This window comes from Myxocyprinus asiaticus, chromosome 24 (genome assembly GCF_019703515.2).
Source record: "Myxocyprinus asiaticus isolate MX2 ecotype Aquarium Trade chromosome 24, UBuf_Myxa_2, whole genome shotgun sequence".
In the NCBI taxonomy this organism is placed as follows: domain Eukaryota; kingdom Metazoa; phylum Chordata; class Actinopteri; order Cypriniformes; family Catostomidae; genus Myxocyprinus; species Myxocyprinus asiaticus.
The window spans coordinates 20,802,917-20,823,447 of NC_059367.1; the positions used below are offsets into that span (position 1 = coordinate 20,802,917).

General features: G+C 37.2%; 2 protein-coding genes across 3 annotated transcripts in view; both read left to right on the plus strand.

Annotated features, from left to right (window-relative positions):
* The first annotated feature begins 249 nt into the window (after nt 1–249).
* Nucleotides 250–3,819, plus strand: tmem9 (transmembrane protein 9). Of its 2 annotated transcripts, none has more exons than XM_051652568.1 (6): nt 250–397; nt 781–871; nt 970–1,061; nt 1,192–1,300; nt 1,452–1,583; nt 2,707–3,819. In XM_051652568.1, the coding sequence occupies exons 1-6, from the start codon at nt 381–383 to the stop codon at nt 2,845–2,847; spliced, it is 582 nt and encodes a 193-aa protein (XP_051508528.1). In that variant the 5' UTR covers nt 250–380; the 3' UTR covers nt 2,848–3,819. The 2 variants fall into 2 exon arrangements, with proteins under 2 accessions (XP_051508528.1, XP_051508530.1); XM_051652570.1 differs by having other exon boundaries at nt 308–360.
* A 1,490-nt stretch (nt 3,820–5,309) lies between these two features.
* cacna1sb (calcium channel, voltage-dependent, L type, alpha 1S subunit, b) overlaps nt 5,310–20,531 on the plus strand; it is a 38,879-nt gene continuing 23,657 nt past the window's right edge. Inside the window, exons 1-14 of the mRNA XM_051652558.1 lie at nt 5,310–5,827; nt 7,574–7,679; nt 10,848–10,987; nt 11,169–11,302; nt 11,479–11,631; nt 12,042–12,247; nt 12,752–12,855; nt 13,294–13,433; nt 15,235–15,313; nt 15,412–15,572; nt 15,969–16,194; nt 17,531–17,738; nt 17,821–17,941; nt 18,442–18,556. Coding sequence (XP_051508518.1) covers nt 5,631–5,827; nt 7,574–7,679; nt 10,848–10,987; nt 11,169–11,302; nt 11,479–11,631; nt 12,042–12,247; nt 12,752–12,855; nt 13,294–13,433; nt 15,235–15,313; nt 15,412–15,572; nt 15,969–16,194; nt 17,531–17,738; nt 17,821–17,941; nt 18,442–18,556 — 2,090 coding nt within the window. The 5' untranslated portion in view covers nt 5,310–5,630. The remainder of the gene's footprint in view (nt 5,828–7,573; nt 7,680–10,847; nt 10,988–11,168; nt 11,303–11,478; nt 11,632–12,041; nt 12,248–12,751; nt 12,856–13,293; nt 13,434–15,234; nt 15,314–15,411; nt 15,573–15,968; nt 16,195–17,530; nt 17,739–17,820; nt 17,942–18,441; nt 18,557–20,531) is intronic.

Genomic DNA, 20,531 nt, shown 5'->3' on the forward strand with positions numbered 1-20,531 from the left:
ATATGTCAAAGGGATTTCGAAATAAATGTGCATGCAGATGCAGGCTAGCTTTGTGTTTGTGTCCGTTCTTCATTTTTCATGGATGAATGTAACTTTTTTTGCAGGCAGGCAGGTTTTTATTTAGTTATTTATTTATCCACTTGCATTATTTGTGGCCGTTTCCAAAAATTTATAGAATTAGTTAACTGTTTATACGTAGTTGTGGTATGACGTTAAGTAGTGTTATTCTGTTTATACGTGAGTATCCGTGATAAAATATTTTGTCTAGTCTTTTAAGTTGCCTTTCACCGGATATAGGGGCGGGGCGAAGAATTCCTCCGTCATCAACACAGAACTGAATGAACTTCCGGTATATGTAAGGTAATGTAAACATATGTTTGATGGACGTTGATTCAAGGTTCGTTTATGTCTTTACGTTAACGTTTGCATTTGTTTAGATAGCATTTTGCTTACACATTTGATTCACTTATAATTTAGACGCATCTCAAAATACAAAACAGTGAGGGAAAAAGACCTAAAATGGAAATGCAACAGAAGCCACTCAATACTCAATTATACAATAATGTCATATATAGGAATACGCCTTTTAAACAGATAGCATGTTGTTTAGTCATTTGTTTGATTGCATTCGTTATTGATAAACAAAAAACAAATACGGATTCTCCCAGTTTTACTTAATTATTGCCCTCAATGAAACATTATATGTTTTCACAATTATATGCTTCATACCAGAAACTGGTAATATCTGAACTGCTAAAATGTTTTATCTTTATGTCCAAGCGTCATGTCGTTCAGCATTGCTCGAAATTTTCTGGCACCAGCACTTGTTCTAGTTCTCATAGAGGTGATATCTCATGCACATGCAGATAAGGTACTGGATTTTCCTGACATATAATAACTGTGTCTGTCCTTTACATTTATTACCTCAGTATTTTCCCACTTGACACCTAATATGTTTCTGTCACACAGAGTTTTGAAGATGTGCGTTGCAAATGCATCTGTCCACCCTACCGAAATATCAGTGGACATATCTACAATAGGAATGTATCCCAGAAAGACTGGTGAGAATATGGAAATGCACATTATCTGGGAAGATTACAAGTATTGTCTGTGATGTATATTCTACACAGATGTGTGAACTGTTTTATAATTCTGTCTCTGAGAATTGTTTGTGAATGTGTTGGTTTGTAGTAACTGTCTGCATGTGGTGGAGCCCATGCCAGTGCCTGGCCATGATGTGGAGGCCTACTGCCTGCTCTGTGAGTGCAAGTATGAAGAACGAAGCAGCAATACTATCAAGGTATTGAGCAACTTCCAATGATCAATCTGTGTTTACTGTTACCCAAGGGAAAAAATGCTTTAAGTGAAAGACATGTTTGTTATAATCCCTCCATGTTCTCTAAATTCAAAGTCACATTTGATTGTGTTTTAATAGCCACTATATTTCCCAGGTGACCATTATCATCTACTTGTCAGTGGTAGGAGCTCTTCTGCTCTACATGCTTTTCCTGCTTCTAGTTGATCCTCTGATCCGCAAACATAATCCCTACACCATGCCACTGCAAAACGAGGAGGATACAGAGGCATGTGTACATCTATTTATTTGAAAAGTTTGACTTTCTTTGGACCAATTTAAAAATTTAAAGGGATAGTTCACCCAAAAATTGAAAATTCTCTCATCATTTACTCACCCTCATGCCATCCTAGGTGTATGATACCATCCCTAGCAACCGGGCCAATTTGGTTGCTTAGGAGACCTGGCTAGAGTCACTCAGCACGCCCTGGATTCGTACTCAAGACTCCAGGGGTGGTAGTCAGTGAACATTGTTATTTATTACAACGCCCCGTCTGCTGTTGTAGTCGAGTCAATGTTATTGTCATAGTGCCACAGAGACACAGTGTTTACAAGAAAAATTAACCTTTGAATGGCTTACATATAGTTATCTCTGCATATTAACACCTAAGAAGTTACCTACTTAAGCTTTTATAGATCCCTGTAATGGGTTCACAATGGGCAAGGAGGCGGGAACCGGCAGAACAGTAAACCTAACTTTAATGACGTAACTGAACTTAAAACAACATAAAACAAACATAAACACACACAGCGCGGCCACGTGTCTCTCTCTCTCTCTCGAACTCCAGCTCATATTTATGCCCCACCCAGCTGATTAGTCCAGTTCAGGGCCGGCTGTGTGTTCTCACGGCCCAGCCCCGCCCACCTCCTCGTCACAATCCCATTAAATCAGTATTAGAGCTATTTTCTTTGAAGCCAGCTATATGCTAGTGTACTCTCAAAATTTGACAAAACCATCTTTAAGCAGATGTATGCATTTAAAATTGACTGAAAAGGTTATCTTCCTGGAACACAGACCAAAAATATTAGTGACTAATCCTGCGCTACACATATTTTTGTCCAATCAAATGTTCTCTAGAATGAGAATGTACCTCCCCCAATACCACCTTCAGCTTACTAGCAAATAGGTTCATGGCTTATTATAAAAGCCTATTGGCTATTTGAAAAAAGGGAGGAAAAAAAGAGCCCTTCCATATGTCCTGCCCAAACTGCCATTTCAAAATTTGACACATCAACACAGGACAGAAAACTCTGCTTGTCATGAGAATTCATGGGGTCTTCTGTACAAAGATATTGTTGTTAGCCAAACATGCAGCATGACAGTTGTTTGTATTATTTGTCTGTCCCTACAGGATGTTAGGCCTCATGTGGATGGTTCTCAGGGCCGTGGAAACACAGTGCTCGAGAGGGTAGAGGGAGCACAGCAGCGCTGGAAGAAACAGGTCCAGGAGCAACGCAAGACCGTGTTTGACCGCCATAAGCTGCTCAGCTAAGCCATCAAGCTGAGTCAGGCACTGGGGGAAAAAGGGTAGACTGCGCACCATTGACAAAGATAACATGCATGATGGTCTTAGAATTTCAATTTTATGATTATATCTTTGTCTTGAAGTCTTATAATCTTTTAAAGGCTAATTTGGTTGTATTCCACCTTCATATTGAAGCTTGAGCTATGAAAGCAGAAAGCAACATGTTTAAGTTGTTTAGAATGCTATTGTTGTTGACTTGCCATTAACTTGGACATAAATGAAAGGAATCAGCAATCTCCACTTTGTCTCACTCCAATGATCACCTTTACATTTCTTACCTAATAACTTGAATTTGTGACTGCTGTCCCTACTGTGCTTTGAAGTTACTTTGCAAAGGAAGAGATTGCTGTGAAAAGCAGTGTAATTTGGAAACACTGATGTGAAACTGTAGATAATCTTAAATAGTTGCACTTATGAATGTTTAGAATGTCATTGCACTTGTAGTTTCACTATAATTTACCAAGAAGATGTATAGAATGAGACCATTATTGATTATTGGGTGTGTTTTTCTTATATATATATATATATATATATATATATATATATATATATATATATATATATATTGTTTACTAATTTATGGATGGCACATCTCACAATCATATATCTTCAAAGACATATTGTAATGTTGACCTATTGTAATAACCTAACTTACAAATGTATATATTCTTCATAATAGTAATGGTAATAAGCTTATAGTTCTTATTGGTCACTACCTTGAAACTATTCAATCATACTATAAAAATATGCTATTTTTGCTATTTTCTCTCTTTTGCAAACATCCAAAAACACTGCACCTCTAAATATGTTTTATAACTGTCTTTGCTTGACTATCATATTTGTTGCTGATATTTGAATGACTTGCAGCTGTTTTACATCTGAAAAATCCTTGCTTATGTGAAAATGTACTACAATATTAAATGTATTGAATATTGTCAACCTGTGTAAAAATTTGTCTTAATCAAATTCACTATGTATGTGGTGGGGTGGCTGCATTGGCCTCATTTATCATGAATGAAGAAGAGCAATCGTTTTGTCAAGTTATGAGTGTAATCGATGCTTTAAGGGAATATTCCGGGTTCAACAAGTTAAGCTCAATCGACACCATTTGTGGCATAATATTGATTTACCACAAAAATACATTTTGCCTTGCCCCTCCTTTAAAAAACGAAAAAATCTGGGTTATTGTGAGGTGCTACAATGGAAGTTAATGGGGCCAGTTTTTGAACGTTAAAATACTTTATTTCAAAAGTATAGCCACAAGGCATAAACAATACTTTAGTGTGATAAAGTCGCTTACCAACAATTTCTGAGTAAATTATAGCCAATTTTTCGTGACGATGTAATGTCAACAAATACTAAAATGACTGTAAAAATGACATTTAAACATCTTTACAGTTCAAATAATACATGAGTTTTATCAGAAGAATTCATGTAAGTGTTTTTAACCCTCCAACAATTGACCCCATTCACTTGTTCACTGGACCCTCCATTTTTTATTATTCTTTTTTTTTAAAAGAAAAGGAGGGACGAGTCTAAATATTTCTTTTTATTTTTTATTTTTTTTATTTTTTTTGTGATATTCAACGTATAGGCACAAATGCTGTCAATTGATCTTAACTTGTTTTGAACCCTGAACATTTCTTTAAGCCAGAATTAACTGCCATAATGTGAGATAAGCTAAAGTCTTTTTAGCAAGACAGTCCACTCGGCGGCCATTTTTGGAACGCTCCTGGGCAGCTATTTTCTGTCAACAAACGACATACAAGTGCAGTTCCTATCTACTTGAACGGGAAAAGATCGAAATCTCCAAAACAGTCGGTCAATATTACAATCAAAATCATATTTTACAATTCTGGTATCATAAATTGTGATTTACCGCAGATTACGCCAAAAAAAAAAAAAAAAAGCGGAATCTGAGGGTTGTATAGCTAATGCACATGCGCGATCTAGAGCTGATTCACAGGTGATGTCTGTATCTAAAAGGTGATTGGCTCTTTAACCTGTAAGGTGGGACTTCCTTCCAACATCCGTTGACCGTTTGGCGTTCCAATTTCTCCCATTTATTTAGATTAAGTGGCCTGTCTCTGCTAAATACTCTCTGGATAAGCCTATAATTAGTTAGGAAACATCCTGCTAACTACCAAATATATTTAAACTTTGATTCCTATAAACATTCCCTTCTGCTGTATCATAGACAACAAATCAACTAGCTTGTAATAGCTGGAACTACTCAACATGTTACTCACTCTCTTCATCCTGTATGCCATCCTCCAAAGTTCTCCTCAGTTTCATCAGTGGTGTTGTAAAAGATATTTTTATCTGCCTTTTACAAAATATATGCCATTCTCTCTCTTCTCTGTAGTTTCTTCACCTGCTACACCACAAGGCTGTCAAACCCCTCCTCCACCTGCCCCTGCACCCCCTAGAATGGACACTGACTGTCTGTCTATATATATCTCTCAGAAGGGGCCAGCTGTGCCTAAATGCTCCCTGCCCCTCCGATGTCTCCTTGTCTGGTGTAAGTTTGCAGAAGGGGCCAGGGCCAAGAAGATAGACGGTGCCTTCACCAGAGAAAGAGAAAGGGTGGATGAGGCTTAGGACCATACTAAAGATCTGACCTGGTCTAAAGGAGACCAAAGGATTTGCCAAGTTGGGAATCTCACATCAAATTTACAACACGTGTGAAAAGAGTGAATTTCCTTTCCTTTTGGTGGTGATTGAGAAGATTTTGAATTGGGGGATTCAAAATGGAGTCAGGTGGTGGTGGTGGGGTGGCTGCATTGGCCTCATTTATCATGAATGAAGAAGAACTGAAGAGAAAGCAAAGAGAGAAGTTAAAGAAATTGCAGGCCACGGGAGGAAACCCTCGACCGCCACGTTCTTTGTTCTTCTTCACGCTCAAAAACCCTTTCCGCAAGACCTGCATAAACATTGTGGAATGGAAGTATCCTTTTTGCATATATTTCAGTGGCAGTCTGTTGCTTTGGACTGTGGCTTGATGTTCATTTGGTTTAGTTCAGGATACTCAGGCACTGTTGAATCATAATGCTTACACTGAGATGGGCTTGTTTTGGAAAGGCATCCATCCCCCAGAGAGCTTGTTTAGCATGCATGCCAGAAAAAGCCCACAGCTCTGATGTTTCTTACTCAGCTACTTATGTTTAACATAAAAAACATAAGTGAGATATTTGCTCCATGATGGATATTTTGGTCTATTAGGTGGAGAAAATAAAACAGCCAGAGTTGTTTTATTTAATCCCCAGGTCTGCTTTTTCTCAAGGCCCTCAAATCTCTACAGACAGTTGTGTATGAAGGTGTTAAGCTTTTGTTATGTGTCAGAGTCAACACAGTCAACTGGAAACAGTTTTATCAGGTCTTTACATGGATGAACCCCATACTATTTATTACAGCTAGTAGGCGAAACAACATAGATGAGACTTAAATTTAGTGCTAATTGTTCAGCAAGAGAATGGAATGTTTTTGGTGCTTTAACTTTGCTTTGAAGAGTTGCATATTAAAGGGATAGTTTACCCAAAAATACAAATTCTGTCATCATTTATTCACCTTCATGTTGTTCCAAACCCATATGACTTTCTTCTGTGGATCACAAGAAGAGAACACTTAAAGAATGTTGATGCTGGTCTTGTTCCCGTACAATGGAAGTGAATGGTGACTGAGGCTGTCAGTCCATAACATTCTGCCTAACGTCTCATTTTGTGTTCCATGGTAAAAAAAGAAAGTCATACAGGTTTGCAAAAACATGAAGGGGAGTAAATGATGACAGAATTTTTTAATTTTTAGGGGAACTAATTCTTTAATGTTTCTGGGCAATTGTGTATCACCATATAGAAGCAAATGGTATATACATATGCAAATATGATTGAAAATCCCCCCAAAAATATTTCTCACAGAATGCTGTAATGAACTTACATGAACTTAAGAATTTAAATATTGAAATATAAAACAAGAACAATAATTGCTTGTACTGCAGTTCAGAATCAGTTGGGAGTGGTTTACTCACTTCCTCTTTGAGACCCACCCTCAGAGTCAAAACTGACATTTAGAGTAAATGTTTGCTTTACCAACTTAACCAAGTGAAATTTTCAGTTCATGATTAGTTTATAAAATCAGGGGCATCAGTGGAAGTGTGAAATGGAATGGAACTCAGGAGAGAATTTAATGTAAAAGTGTTTGGACTTTAGTTCTGGGTCACATAGCAGGTTTAATTTGGGAGCCCATTTTTGCATGTATATTTAAATCGTTTAATAATATTCTGTCCATGCACAGCTGTTGTGTGTCATCATTAGTTTTCATGATGCTGAGTTGGCAGGGAAATTCTGATTCACACCCCTAGTGGCAGAAGTGCACACCATATTTCACAATTAGTTTCAGACTGCATGTTATGTACAGTTTGGCCTGTTATAGCAATAATTGATCACTGAAAAAATATATATAATAAATGATAATTGGTAATTCTAAAGAAGCCACTGTTAAGGCAGACAGGAGATTGGTTAAGGGCCCCTTGGTTTTATTTATGCAAAAACTACTGAGGGCAAAAATTGTTTTCTTTATGTGCAGGTCATCATGTCAATCATAATTCATTTGAATTTTAGTATATTATCACCTCTCTGTTTTCCCATGGTACTTTTTGCCAGGTCTACCCAATATTTTCCTGATCAGCTCCCACTAGGCCCTTTGAGATCATTATCCTGCTAACCATCTTCGCTAACTGTGTAGCCCTGGCCGTGTTTCTCCCTATGCCAGAAGATGATACCAACAGCACCAATTTAACATTGGTAAAATACTGTACACTACACTAATTATAGGAAAACATACAGGTTAAATGAACAATCTCTAATAACGGCAATTTACAGGTCTGTGTCAGGGATACAACAATACATTTACATGATAATAACACTAAAATACTGCCGTGGAGGCCCAGCCTATACATTTAATCTTGTAATTCAGGCGAGGCATCAAGATGTAATGTATCATATCTTAGAGTTTTGAAATAAGTCAAAATTTAAACCTGCTTTTATGATTAAAGGTACACTCAGTAACTTTTGTCTTTGTGTCATCTTGGACTTACACTGACACCTAGCAGCTTGGATGCAGCGTCATTTAAAATCAATCGTTTTAAGTTTCAGATGCCATTGTAGAAATTTAGTTCTCACAGTCAGCCTTGATTACTTTAATCAGTGAGTGAAAGTGTCCAATAACAGGACGGTTACTGAGATTACATGAGTAGTATTCAGCTGGTCATGTGATTCTAACATGGCAGCCCCCATGTGCGGACCCTCTCCATGTAGAATAAAACAGCTTTTATAAGGTTACTGATATGATTGGAGACTTCATTTTAATGTGAGTGCTCATGATTCCTACATATATTGCAAAATTAATATTCATGTCTTTAGGAGACTTTGTCTCATGTCTTTTAAACTTTTTAATGAGGAAAAAATTACAGAGTGCACCTTTAACATTTAGCAAGTTGGAAACACATTAATTTTGTGTATGATATGTTTGCATGTTTGCTAATTGTTATGTGATGCTGTTTCTCAGCTAAATATTATGGTGTCCTCCCCAATCAATCAATCAATCAGTCAATCAATCAATCAAGCTCTGTTTTTTGAACGATTGTTTATACTCATGATAGGAAATATACTAACAGTTTAGCCTCATGTGCTTGTCTGAGCCTAGTCTTGCATGTGGTTGCATAGATTTGATGACTTTCTTTATATAAAGGTAACTGTATGGTACATCAGCTGTCCAAGGAATTACCTCCAAACCTCTGGCATGTGCACAAAATTGCTGTCCACCTCCATTTCAGACTTGGATTGCCTAAACCTGAAATTAGTGCTATAATCTGTATTTGGGATTAGTGTCAGTCCCCTTTTAGAAATGAATCTCACTGGGATATAGAAGGCTAGATATGTTTAAGTCACATCTCATGGTGCATTGCAGATTTTTGCCTACTCAGGTCTTTGGCTCTAGCGTTGTGAAAGGGACACATGTCTCGTGAAACTGATACTGTATGGGTGTGCTAACATATTCGCCCAGTTGGCATTTACACTAGGCTCTGCAATGGACTGCTGTCAGTTGGATTGATATTTTGTAGTATTGTGTAATTTTCATATATAATCTGTGACAAGTTTATTTTAGAGATCACCTAATACTTGGACTGCAATCAAGAGCCTGTAACATGTTTACAAATTGAAACTATAGCTTTGTAGAAGGTGCTAGACTCCCTTACCATGCTGTTTTGCTGTGGGTTTTATATTTAGACTCTGGTTGGAGAGGTGCAGAGTTTTGATGCATCTATGAGGTCCAAAAGTATGAGTGTGGGGTTTAAAGATACCCTCAACTCTCAGAAGGGGATTTTTAGTGACGCATCTAAAGTGGAAATTACTGCTCATGTGGACGTTCTATTGACATGACTGTAGTGTACCAAATTGAGGGTCCAGTGCACACTGATAAGATAATTTACCGCATGTGGCCACAGAGCTTCCTTTCTAAGTTGTTATTGTTGACTTAAAGTCTAAGTGCCAAATCTATCTTCCTTTTTTCTGACTGTATCAACACTTTATTCAAAATCTATTTTATTACATAAGCTTATTTCATGACACTCCACTGGTGTGTGCGGTCATATTCTCCTTACTCCATTAATGGGGTGTTATTGCATTTCAAATGGCACAAATCTCACTTATTTACTCCCCACTACTCTTGCATGGGTTTACAGTGACTTGTGCTGGTGGTGTCCATTCCTCTGATACTAAATCTTGAAACAGGAGCTGAGACTGGAACTAAGGAGTTTGAAGTGGGTCAATCACTGTTAAAGGGATCAGTGGCAGATTTAGGCATGGGCGATATGGGCAGTTGCCCAGGGCAGCAGCACGAGGCACCCACACAACTTTGGGGGCGTGTTAAAGCGGGTTTCGCCCAGGGCACCATACAAGCTGGAACCACTACTGAAAGGGATAGTTCACCCAAAAATAAACATCTCAGAAGAAAATCACAACAAAGTTTGATTGTTTTGTCTGCTAAAATCAATCTTTGCCTTCCAAACGTCCGAACTTTCCCCAGTGGCCAAAGTTGGAACTAGAATCATGTGCATGCGCAACAGTACTACTTTGAATGGATGTGACTTGAAAGGCGCAGTGCGTCCGATTTTCTGAAACACTTGAGTAGTAATTACATTTATTTACTCCTGACCCTAACAGTACTGAGAACAAAACAGCATTCTTCCACTTACTGCTGTGTAAATGTAGTATCTCACTAAAATCAAATGCACAGTGCTGCCGTTTTTCAGGAAATGAATTCACATCGAACCAGCTTACACTCAGTTTTTTGTGTGATAATGATGGAATTGGAACTGACTGGGGTTTAAGCATTGTACATACCTCAGAAAATTATGGAGCTCTCCACAATTTAATGTTCCCGTTTGCCTTGTCTGTCATACAGTCTTCCAACAGTGGCATGCAGAACACATAAAACTGCAAAAACATGGGGCCAAGAATCCATTGTATAAAACTTCCTGGGAAAATATGCTATTTGCCATGAGAAATAACAAATGTGATTAAGTTTTTCTCATAGACTCTTTCCTCTAGAGATGTTTAATGGGAACAGCAAACTTTTAGTGTTATTTAAGTCCTGTTCCACTTATCTACTGGTATTTAAAAGTAAACTCAGTATTTAAAGGAATTTTTAAATCACCCAAATAGTGCTTCGGACACCACTAATATAAGTAATAATACCTTGAAAACAAAACCAAAAAATGGTCAGGTGTCTCAAATTGCCTGTGAGTTTTAGTGATCACAGATAGACGTTACGGATATAATATTACATTCCCAAAAATATGTATGAAAATGGACACAGTTCTTGAATGATTCTACTTGCTTGATTCTAATGCATCTCATGCATGTTTACATCCCTTTTGTATCTCCTGTATTGCTTTTTTTGCCTTGCAGGAAAGTCTGGAGTACATCTTTCTGATCATTTTCACTCTGGAGTGCTTCTTAAAGATAGTAGCCTATGGACTCCTGTTCCATGAAGGAGCCTATTTACGAAACTGTTGGAACATATTAGACTTTGTCATTGTGTTCATGGGGTAAGATGAGTTTCAGGATGTCCAGCAGTCTTTAAACATTTCCCCTCTCAAATTGTTTATTTTATTTTTTTTTAAATAAAAAATCCTAAATTGTAGAGGTTGTGAGATTTTAATTTAATTAAAGATATTATCAATTGTGTTTCACATTCCCAAGTAAGCAGCTTTTGTACTGCTTCTGCAGGCTCTTCACACTTATCGTGGATACCATCAACACGATAGCAGGAGTTCCTACAGAGAAGGGAGGAGGGTTTGACATGAAAGCTCTCAGAGCCTTTCGTGTGTTGCGGCCACTCCGGCTCGTCTCAGGAGTCCCCAGTAAGATCTTTCTCTTAATTTATTTGATCTATCTTGTGCATGTCTCATCTATCACGTATGATCATAAGGCCATCATTTAAGTGTGTCTTTGATGTACGTTGATCACGCATTAAAAAGAATGGTAAATGGATATGTTTATCTGGTGTGTTGTAACAGTGCTTGTTGTTGCCCTCCAGGCCTGCAGGTGTTGATGAGCTCTGTTCTGAAATCCATGTTGCCGCTTTTTCACATTGCTCTGCTGGTCTTCTTCATGGTCACCATTTATGCAATTATGGGTTTGGAGCTGTTCAAGTGTAAAATGCACAAGACTTGCTACTACCAGGGCACTAGTGAGTATTAGGTGCTTAGGGACCAAAAGTTGGTGTCCACTGAATCATGATTTGCAGTATGTACTGTCAATCATATTGGATTTGTCTCCATGTTAATATTAATTTAATTAATTTTATTTATTTAGCACACATTATACACATATACAGTGAAATTCTTTTTTTTCCACACATCCCAGCTAAGCTGGGGTCAGAGCACAGGGTCAGCCATGATATGGCACCCCTGGAGCAGATAGGGTCAAGGGCCTTGCTTGAGGGCCCAACAGTGTTTTGGCAATGCTGGGGCTTGAACCCTCAACCTTCTGATCAGTAACCCAGAGTCTTAACTGCTGAGCCACCACTGCCCCTGTAATATACTGTCAAAGCAATGCAAATATACCATTCAAGATGGATGTTTTCATCCTGTGTTCTAGACATCATTGCCATCAGAGAGAATGAGAAGCCATCACCCTGTGCCCAGGCTGGACATGGACGACGCTGCACCATCAATGGCACTGAGTGTCGGGGAGGTTGGCCAGGCCCCAACTTTGGCATCACCCATTTTGACAACTTTGGCTTTGCCATGCTCACAGTCTTTCAATGTATCACAATGGAGAGCTGGACTGATGTGCTATATTGGGTAATTATTGACATAATGGTCATCCTCTTTAGAATCTTTTTAAGATTGATTATGATAACATTCGGAAGCTTCTCTATAGTGAAGCAAGACTAGTCTGTCAATTACTAGCAAAAGTGTACAAAACTAAATTGTAAAAATATATGGAACTTTCAAGAAACCATAACCCTGATCTTACAAGAATAGTTCACCCAAAAATGACAATTGTGCTGTCGTTTTTCATCTTTATTTTGTTCCAAACATGTATGACTTTCTTTCTTACATGGAACACAAATTGAGATGTTAGGCAGAATGCTTCAGTCACCATTCACTTTGACTGAATGGAAAAAAGATGCAATTAATGTGAATGATGATTGTGTCCCACTAAAGAAAGAACATCATACTGGTTTGGACCAATGAGGGTGAGTAAATTTTCCTTTTTCATTTTCATTTCAGAATTTTCAACTATTCCTTTATGGCAGTCATATGTTTGTCAGAATCATATATAGTGATGAGTTGATCTTTCAGGTTAATGATGCCATTGGAAATGAATGGGCCTGGATCTACTTCTTTTCTATGATACTGCTGGGAGCCTTCTTCATCCTCAACCTGGTCCTTGGAGTACTGAGCGGGTACTAGAAAATGTTTTCAGTAAAAGGTTAATTTAAAGACCCCATGAAATCACTCGATGAGTGCAACAGAAAGTTGGGGTGGGACATACTGAAGGGGTTTTAGAGGGTGGGACATTCTCATTCTCTCACTCATGAGTGAGTGCAAGATGAATCATCAATATTTTTGGTCCAGATTCCCAAAAGAGAGTGACTGTACATTTGAAATATGATTATCTGCTTCAAAGACATTTTGTCTACAATACTGTAGATGACTTCCAAGCTAACATACATGAACTAAAAGCCACAAAACTTTGATTTTATTTTAATGGGGTCTTAAAAGCCTCATCTAATCTTCTTCGAGACAACTAGAAATAGTAGAAAAAGGCAACTGGTCTTGTGTGTATCTGGTCATGAACCATAACTGCTTTGTGGCCTAACTGAGATGTATTCTGTTTATAGGGAGTTTACTAAGGAGAGGGAGAAGTCACGGTCACGAGGAGAGTACCAGAAGCTGCGAGAGACACAACAAATGGATGAGGATCTGAAAGGTTACATGGATTGGATCACTCAAGCTGAAGTAATAGATGGAGATTATGAGGGTAATGGTGCTACAATTGGTCATGTTATGCCATGATGATTCGATTGCCACTAGACTGTTTTCTAGTTCCGGTCTCCATAAGAAGCAATGTAAAAACTACCAAGATGAGTGTTTCAGATGGAGAACAACAACCATTTTAAGTATAAGTTGGAGTAAAAATTAGCTCATACTTGTGTAGTTGTTGGCTGTCATAACAATTCGAAGTAGTTATTTATATCAACGTAATGAACCTCTAGCCTTCACGTCATCCACTTACTCTTTAAACTTTGACAGGTGAGGCACTGTCCAAAAAACGGTCATCGCGAATCTGTGAAGTATCGGCACTATAGAGCCACATGGTTGTTTTGGACAAGTGTTTTTTTATTTTTTATTTATTTTTTTAACATCAGTTTGCCAGTGGGGTACGAAAATTACACTTGATTCATGGTATATTCTCTGAAAAAGTCTTATTGTCTAACATATAATTGCAAGATAAAAAAATGTACCTTGTTTTATGGATGCTTAGATGTTTTTCTTGGTAAACAAGGCAAAATACTGATTACACAATCATTTTCAGGGCTCCAGACTAACTTTTGAGAGCAGTGGTACTGCTTCTATAGTCATATAGGTTCTATAGTTAGTGGTACCAGCACCTCATTTGGTAGCACCGGTCGGGGGTGGGGGTCTGTGGCCTATAAAATAAAAAAATTAAAGACAGAAATTAATCATTAAAGTGATATTATTATTATTATGTTACAAAAATAAGTGCATTTACCAATAATATTGCATATTTTGCCCCACTGAAATGCTCATTGGATGGTAAGGCATTGATTTTGAGTTGGTATTCACATGTAAATTTACTGGCAAAACAGTAAGGTTATCTACAACATCTATAAAAGGTAAAATGTTAACACCTGATTTAGATAGAGCAAAATTATTCTGAGAGTGTGACTGAATTGAGACTCCTTTCATGAGGATCTTGTTGATTCAAGTTCAGTCATCTCTTGGAAATTTGAAATTAAACACAACCAGTTATATTTTTCTACAATCAGAGAGCATTAGAATAGAACAGAAGAAAAACTAGCTATGTCCATAAGTCACAAAAGTCCAGGCTTTAAAGCCCTTAATTCTATTCTCCATTTGCTCCTTTAAAATATACAATAGTTTATTTTTATTTTATTTTATTTTATTTTATTTGTATTATTATAGTTTAACAGTGTTTTTTGTAACAAGACCATGGTAACCTCAGGTAAAACCAAGCATGGATCTTCACTACCATGATTAGATGTAACATGATTTCTATAAAACAAAAAATTGCATTTTTGTAATGAAAACCAGTACAATAAACACAATTAAAAACTATCAATATATATAAAAAAAAGAAACATTTATAAACTGTCATAGTTGCAGTAAAAATGAATGTTATTCCCTCACTCACATGTAGTATATTATAAATAGAACTATAGTAGTTATAGGTTCATATTTATTATATTGTTTATATATATTATATATATTTTCTAAAATACAGTTGGTGTTACTACATTGCTTTTAGACATTGTTTTACAGAAAACGGCAGCGCATAAACGGAGAGCGAAAGAGTGTGGGAGAGTTGGCCAACACTGAAGTCGCCCCATAGCGACCTATAACAAAACTTAGTTGCACTGGCAGCAATAACGGACGCAAAATGCGACAATTTAGTCACAGTCTGGAGCCCTGATTTTGCAGTGTATCTGTCTGTTGCAGTTTAAATGTTACATTTTGTGTATATTTTTCAATAAGCAGAATTTCAGCAACATTTCTCACTACTTTGATTTACTCTCTAGCACTTCTTAGAAGGGACACAGATTCAGAGACAGACAGCCTATACCAGTTGGAGGGAATCAACCGTGTGATCTATTTCTAGTGAGTATACCTCCAAAAATAAAGTTATACATCATGTATCAAATGAAACTTGTATCTTCAGTATGACCCGACATTTGCTCTACTTTTCTAATCCATAGCCGACTTGCACGCCGTTGGAACATCATTTTACGGAGGAAGTGTCATGTTTGGGTAAAATCTAAATACTTCACCTGGTGGGTCCTCCTCATTGTGTTACTCAACACTCTGGTCATTGCTACAGAACACCACCACCAGTCTGAGCAGTTAACAAGATTTCAAGGTCTGTGCCATAAAGCAATATAGCAATATGTTCTGTTTTGGATGCTGATTTGCTGGAGGCCCCACCAGCCTTCTCAACTAACTTAAAGGGATAGTTCACCCAACTATGAAAATGATCATTTACTCATCTTCATGTTGGTCCAAACCTATTTGACTTTGGAACTCAAAAAGAGATGTTAGGCTGAATGACAAGCTCAGTCACCGTTTACTCTCATTGTTTGGAAAAAGATACGACGAATGTGAATGGTGACTGGGACAAATATTCTGCCTAACATCTGCTGTATTTGTGTTTAAATGCTTGTCAGGAATGTTTAAATTAGTTTATTTTTCAAAAATATTTTGGAATTGCAGTCCTTACAAAGTCTGTGATATTTATGTCTCTTGGTCCTGGTTGCAGACACTGCCAATACAATCCTGCTCACCTGTTTCACGATGGAGATGGTAATGAAGATGTATGCATTTGGCGTAAGAGCCTACTTTATGTCCATCTTCAACCGATTTGACTTCTTCGTGGTCACGACTGGCATACTAGAGATTGCCCTGGTCGTATCAGATGTCATGACACCACTGGGGATCTCTGTGATGAGATGCATACGTCTTCTACGCTTGTTTAAGGTCACAAGGTACGTTCGCTTACGTAAACTTATAGTAACAGAACTTAAAGGTGCAGTATATAAGATTCAGAAACCCTTGATATTAATGACGCCTGTGGCCATTAAGTTAACTGCAGCCAGCTACCTGTTGCTCGTGCTCGCGCTCGTGCACACACTCCATAGGGACACAAACGAGCATCGGCCAAAACAATGACGTAACGTACAAAGAGACTGAATGTGATTCACCGGCATCATGCTGACAGATGAGGTAGCATAATTAAAATTACACAGTTATGATTGTTTTACTACAAACTTTAAGACTAAACTAAAACTACTTATCAGCTAACATAGCATACTGATACACATACAGCTACATACTACCGAACTATACCACACAGTTTACTGTTGCACTATTGTATGTTTTGTATGTCATATGTTGTACTATGATCAAGAAACCAGCGTATTTGCTTAAATTTATCCTGTATACCTGACCTTTAGTATAAAGAGAAGATCGTTGAAATTATTTTAAAGTTACGAAGCAAGGTAGCTTGCAGTTCGTCAGCATTAGCAGGCAAGATCAAGTTAGCTAAAATGACACAGATCAATTCTTATGGCACTATATTTCACATGCTTTGCAGTTATGTAAGCTTACTTGTCCAATAAGAAGAACACCAATTCAGGGTCGGTTTTGATCCCCAAAACCGCACGAAGTTCCCTCCAGGAATCAAATGCCCTTCTTATGTTCACTCTAGTTTTCGCTCGACCACGATCACGTTCCAGCTTAGTCAGACGGGATTCAGTAGAAGGCTCTCGGGAGCGTGCATAAGCATCACATCCTTTGGATTTTCCCGGCAAAACCGACCCACTCCCTTTGCATGAAAATCAGTCTACAGGCTTTAATAGGCAACCTAGAAAGTCCAGGAAGGGCTCAAGTTGCGTTACAAGCCGTTCACACATTGGCAAAAAAAGGCTTTAAGAGTGTTGTGAAACATTATTTCTCTTTATTCAAAGATGAAGTTGTGTAATGTCTAAAAGTATAACACTGTGACAAATTTTAAATGGATAGTTCACCCAAACATAAAATTTCAGTCATTATTTATTTGCCCTAATGTTGTTCCAAACCTGTATGACTGTCTTTCTTCCATGGAACACAAAAGGATATGTAGCTTCAGTCACCATTCACTTTGTATTGTATGGAAAAAAGATGCAATGAAAGTGAATGGTGACTGAGGCTATCATTCTGCCTAACATTTCCTTTCAGCTGAAACCATTATGCAAAAATATGCTAAATGTGTTGCTTTCTTTATCTGTTTGCTCTGTTCTGTATCCCTTACCAAAATTTCCATTTCCTCTTGTTGGTCTTCAGGTACTGGAAATCTCTTAGTAACTTAGTGGCATCTCTACTCAATTCAGTGAAATCCATTGCCTCCCTGCTGCTGCTGATGTTCCTCTTCATCGTCATCTTCGCCCTTCTTGGCATGCAGGTCTTTGGTGGGAAATTCAACTTTCCTGACAGAGAGATACAGCGTAGTAACTTTGATGACTTCCCACAGGCACTCATCAGTGTGTTCCAGGTAATCTGCTATTTTGATGAAATTGTGCTCTGGTTATGAAACTTTTTATGTGAGGTTGACATCGATTGGCTGTTGTTTTCAGGTCCTAACTGGAGAAGAGTGGGACACAATCATGTACAATGGAATCATGGCTCATGGTGGACCTACATTCCCAGGAATTCTTGTCAGCATTTACTTTATAATCCTCTATGTCGGTGGAAACTGTATCCTTTAGAAGCCTGCCATTATCTATCATACTCAGTTTGATTGGAAATGAAAAATGGAAATGCAATATGGTCGTTTCAAAAGATGAAGTAACTCACCTAATATAGAATATTCATTTAAAAGGATCGTTCACCCAAAAATGAAATATCTCTTGTCATTTGCTCACCCTCATGTCCTTCCAAACCCGTTTTACTTTCTTTGTTTCATGAAACACAATAGGAGGAATTTAAAAAAATGTTGCCACTGTTTTTTCATTAATTGAAAGTAAACGATGACAGAGTTTGACATTCTGCCAAACATCTGTTTTTGTGTTCCATGGAAGAAACAACATGACCATTAGTAAATAATAACAGTATAACATTGCGGAAATAATGAACAGTTTTTCGGTGATCTATCCCTTTAATAATTTTGTTGATGGCATTGAATGTATTGTTTCAGATCTAATATCATTATATAGTTGTGATATTTGGGTTTATTTCCTTAGCTAGCTGTTGCGCAGTCGTTCTCTTGAATGTATTCTTGGCCATTGCTGTGGACAATCTGGCTGAGGCTGAGAGTCTGACCGCTGCGCAGAAAGAAAAGGCTGAGGAGAAAGCCCGAAAGAAACTCATGAGGTAACACTTTAGCACATTTATTTATTCTTTCATTTCAAGAGTCATTTCACAACAGTTAATTTAGCTATTTTAACCACAGGAATTATAATTGTAAAAATATAGAGACTACTATATTTGACTATTGTTGTTAGTTTGAAAATGTAATATTTGTATTAAATGCAACACAAGTATGTGCAAATTATTTTTACAAACTAGGTGTGAATAATGACTGGAATCATGCTACCATGTTTGTTTTTATATTTATATTATATTTAGGCTATATATATAGTGTATATACTGTATATATATATATATATATACACACACACACACACTGGCGGCCAAATGTTTGGAGTAATGTACAGATTTTGCTGTTTCAGAAGGAAATTGGTACTTTAATTAAAAGTGACATTCAACTGATCACAAAGTATAGTCAGGACATTACTGATGTAAAAAACAGCACCATCACTATTTGAAAAACCTTATCCTTAATTAATCATGCTAAATTGCTCATTTGGTACTAGAAAATCACTTGCCATTATATCAAACACAGTTTGGAAAAGTGTTCTCTGTTTAGAAAGCTATTTGGTTCGTTAAATGAAGCTTAACATTGTCTTTGTGTTTGTTTTTGAGTTGCCACAGTATGCAATAGACTGGCATGTCTTAAGGTCAATATTAGGTCAAAAATGGCAAAAAAGAAACAGCTTTCTCTAGAAACTTGTCAGTTAATCAATGTTTTGAGGAATGAAGGCTATATAATGCTTGAAATTGCCAAAAAACCGAAGATTTCATGCAAAGGTGTACACTACAGTCTTCAAAGACAAATGACAACTGGCTCTAACAAGGACAGAAAGAGATGTGGAAGGCCCAGATGTACAACTAAACAAGAGGATAAGTACATCAGAGTCTCTAGTTTGAGAAATAGACGCCTCACATGTCCTCAGCTGACAGCTTCATTGAATTCTACCCGCTCAACACCAGTTTCATGTACAACAGTAAAGAGAAGACTCAGGGGTGCAGGCCTTATGGGAAGAAATGCAAAGAAAAAGCCACTTTTGAAACAGAAAAACAAAAAGAAAAGGTTAGAGTGGGCAAAGAAACACAGACACTGGACAACAGATAATTGGAAAAGAGTGTTATGGATCTTAACCCCATTGAGCTTTTGTGGGATCAGCTAGACTGTAAGGTGTGTGAGAAGTGCCCGACAAGACAGCCACATCTATGGCAAGTGCTACAGGAAGCGTGGGGTGAAATGTCACCTGAATATTTGGACAAACTGACAGCTAGAATGCCAAGGATCTGCAAAGTTGTCATTGCTGAACATGGAGGATTTTTTATGAGAACTCTTTGAAGTAGTTTAAGAAGTTCTGAACATTTTTTTCAAATTGTAATAGTAATTTTTCATGTTATTAATGTCCTGACTATACATTGTGATCAGCTGAATGCCACTTTGGTGAAAAAAGTACCAGTGTCTTTCCAGCAAAATCTGTATATTATTCCAAACATTTGGCCACCAGTGTGTATATATATATATATATATATATATATATATATATATATATATATATATATATATATATATACACACACACACACACATACACACTACCGGTCAAAAGTTTTGAAACACTTACTCATTCTTTATTATAATTTTTTTTCTTCACATTTTAGAATAAATAGTAAAGTCATCAAAACTATGGAATAACATAAATGGAACTATGGGAATTACGCTGTGACTAAACAAAATCCAAAATAAATCAAAACTGTGTTATATTTTAACATCTTCAAAGTAGTCACCCTTTGCCTAGAATTTGTAGACATGTACTCTTGACATTTTCTCAACCAACTTCTTGATGTATCACCCTGGGATGCTTTTTACACAGTATTGAAGGAGTTCCCATCTATGTTGGGCACTTATTGGCTGCTTTTCTTTATTATTTGGTCCAAGTCATCAATTTCAAAAACTTTTTTTTTTTAAATTAAATTTTAGTTTTAT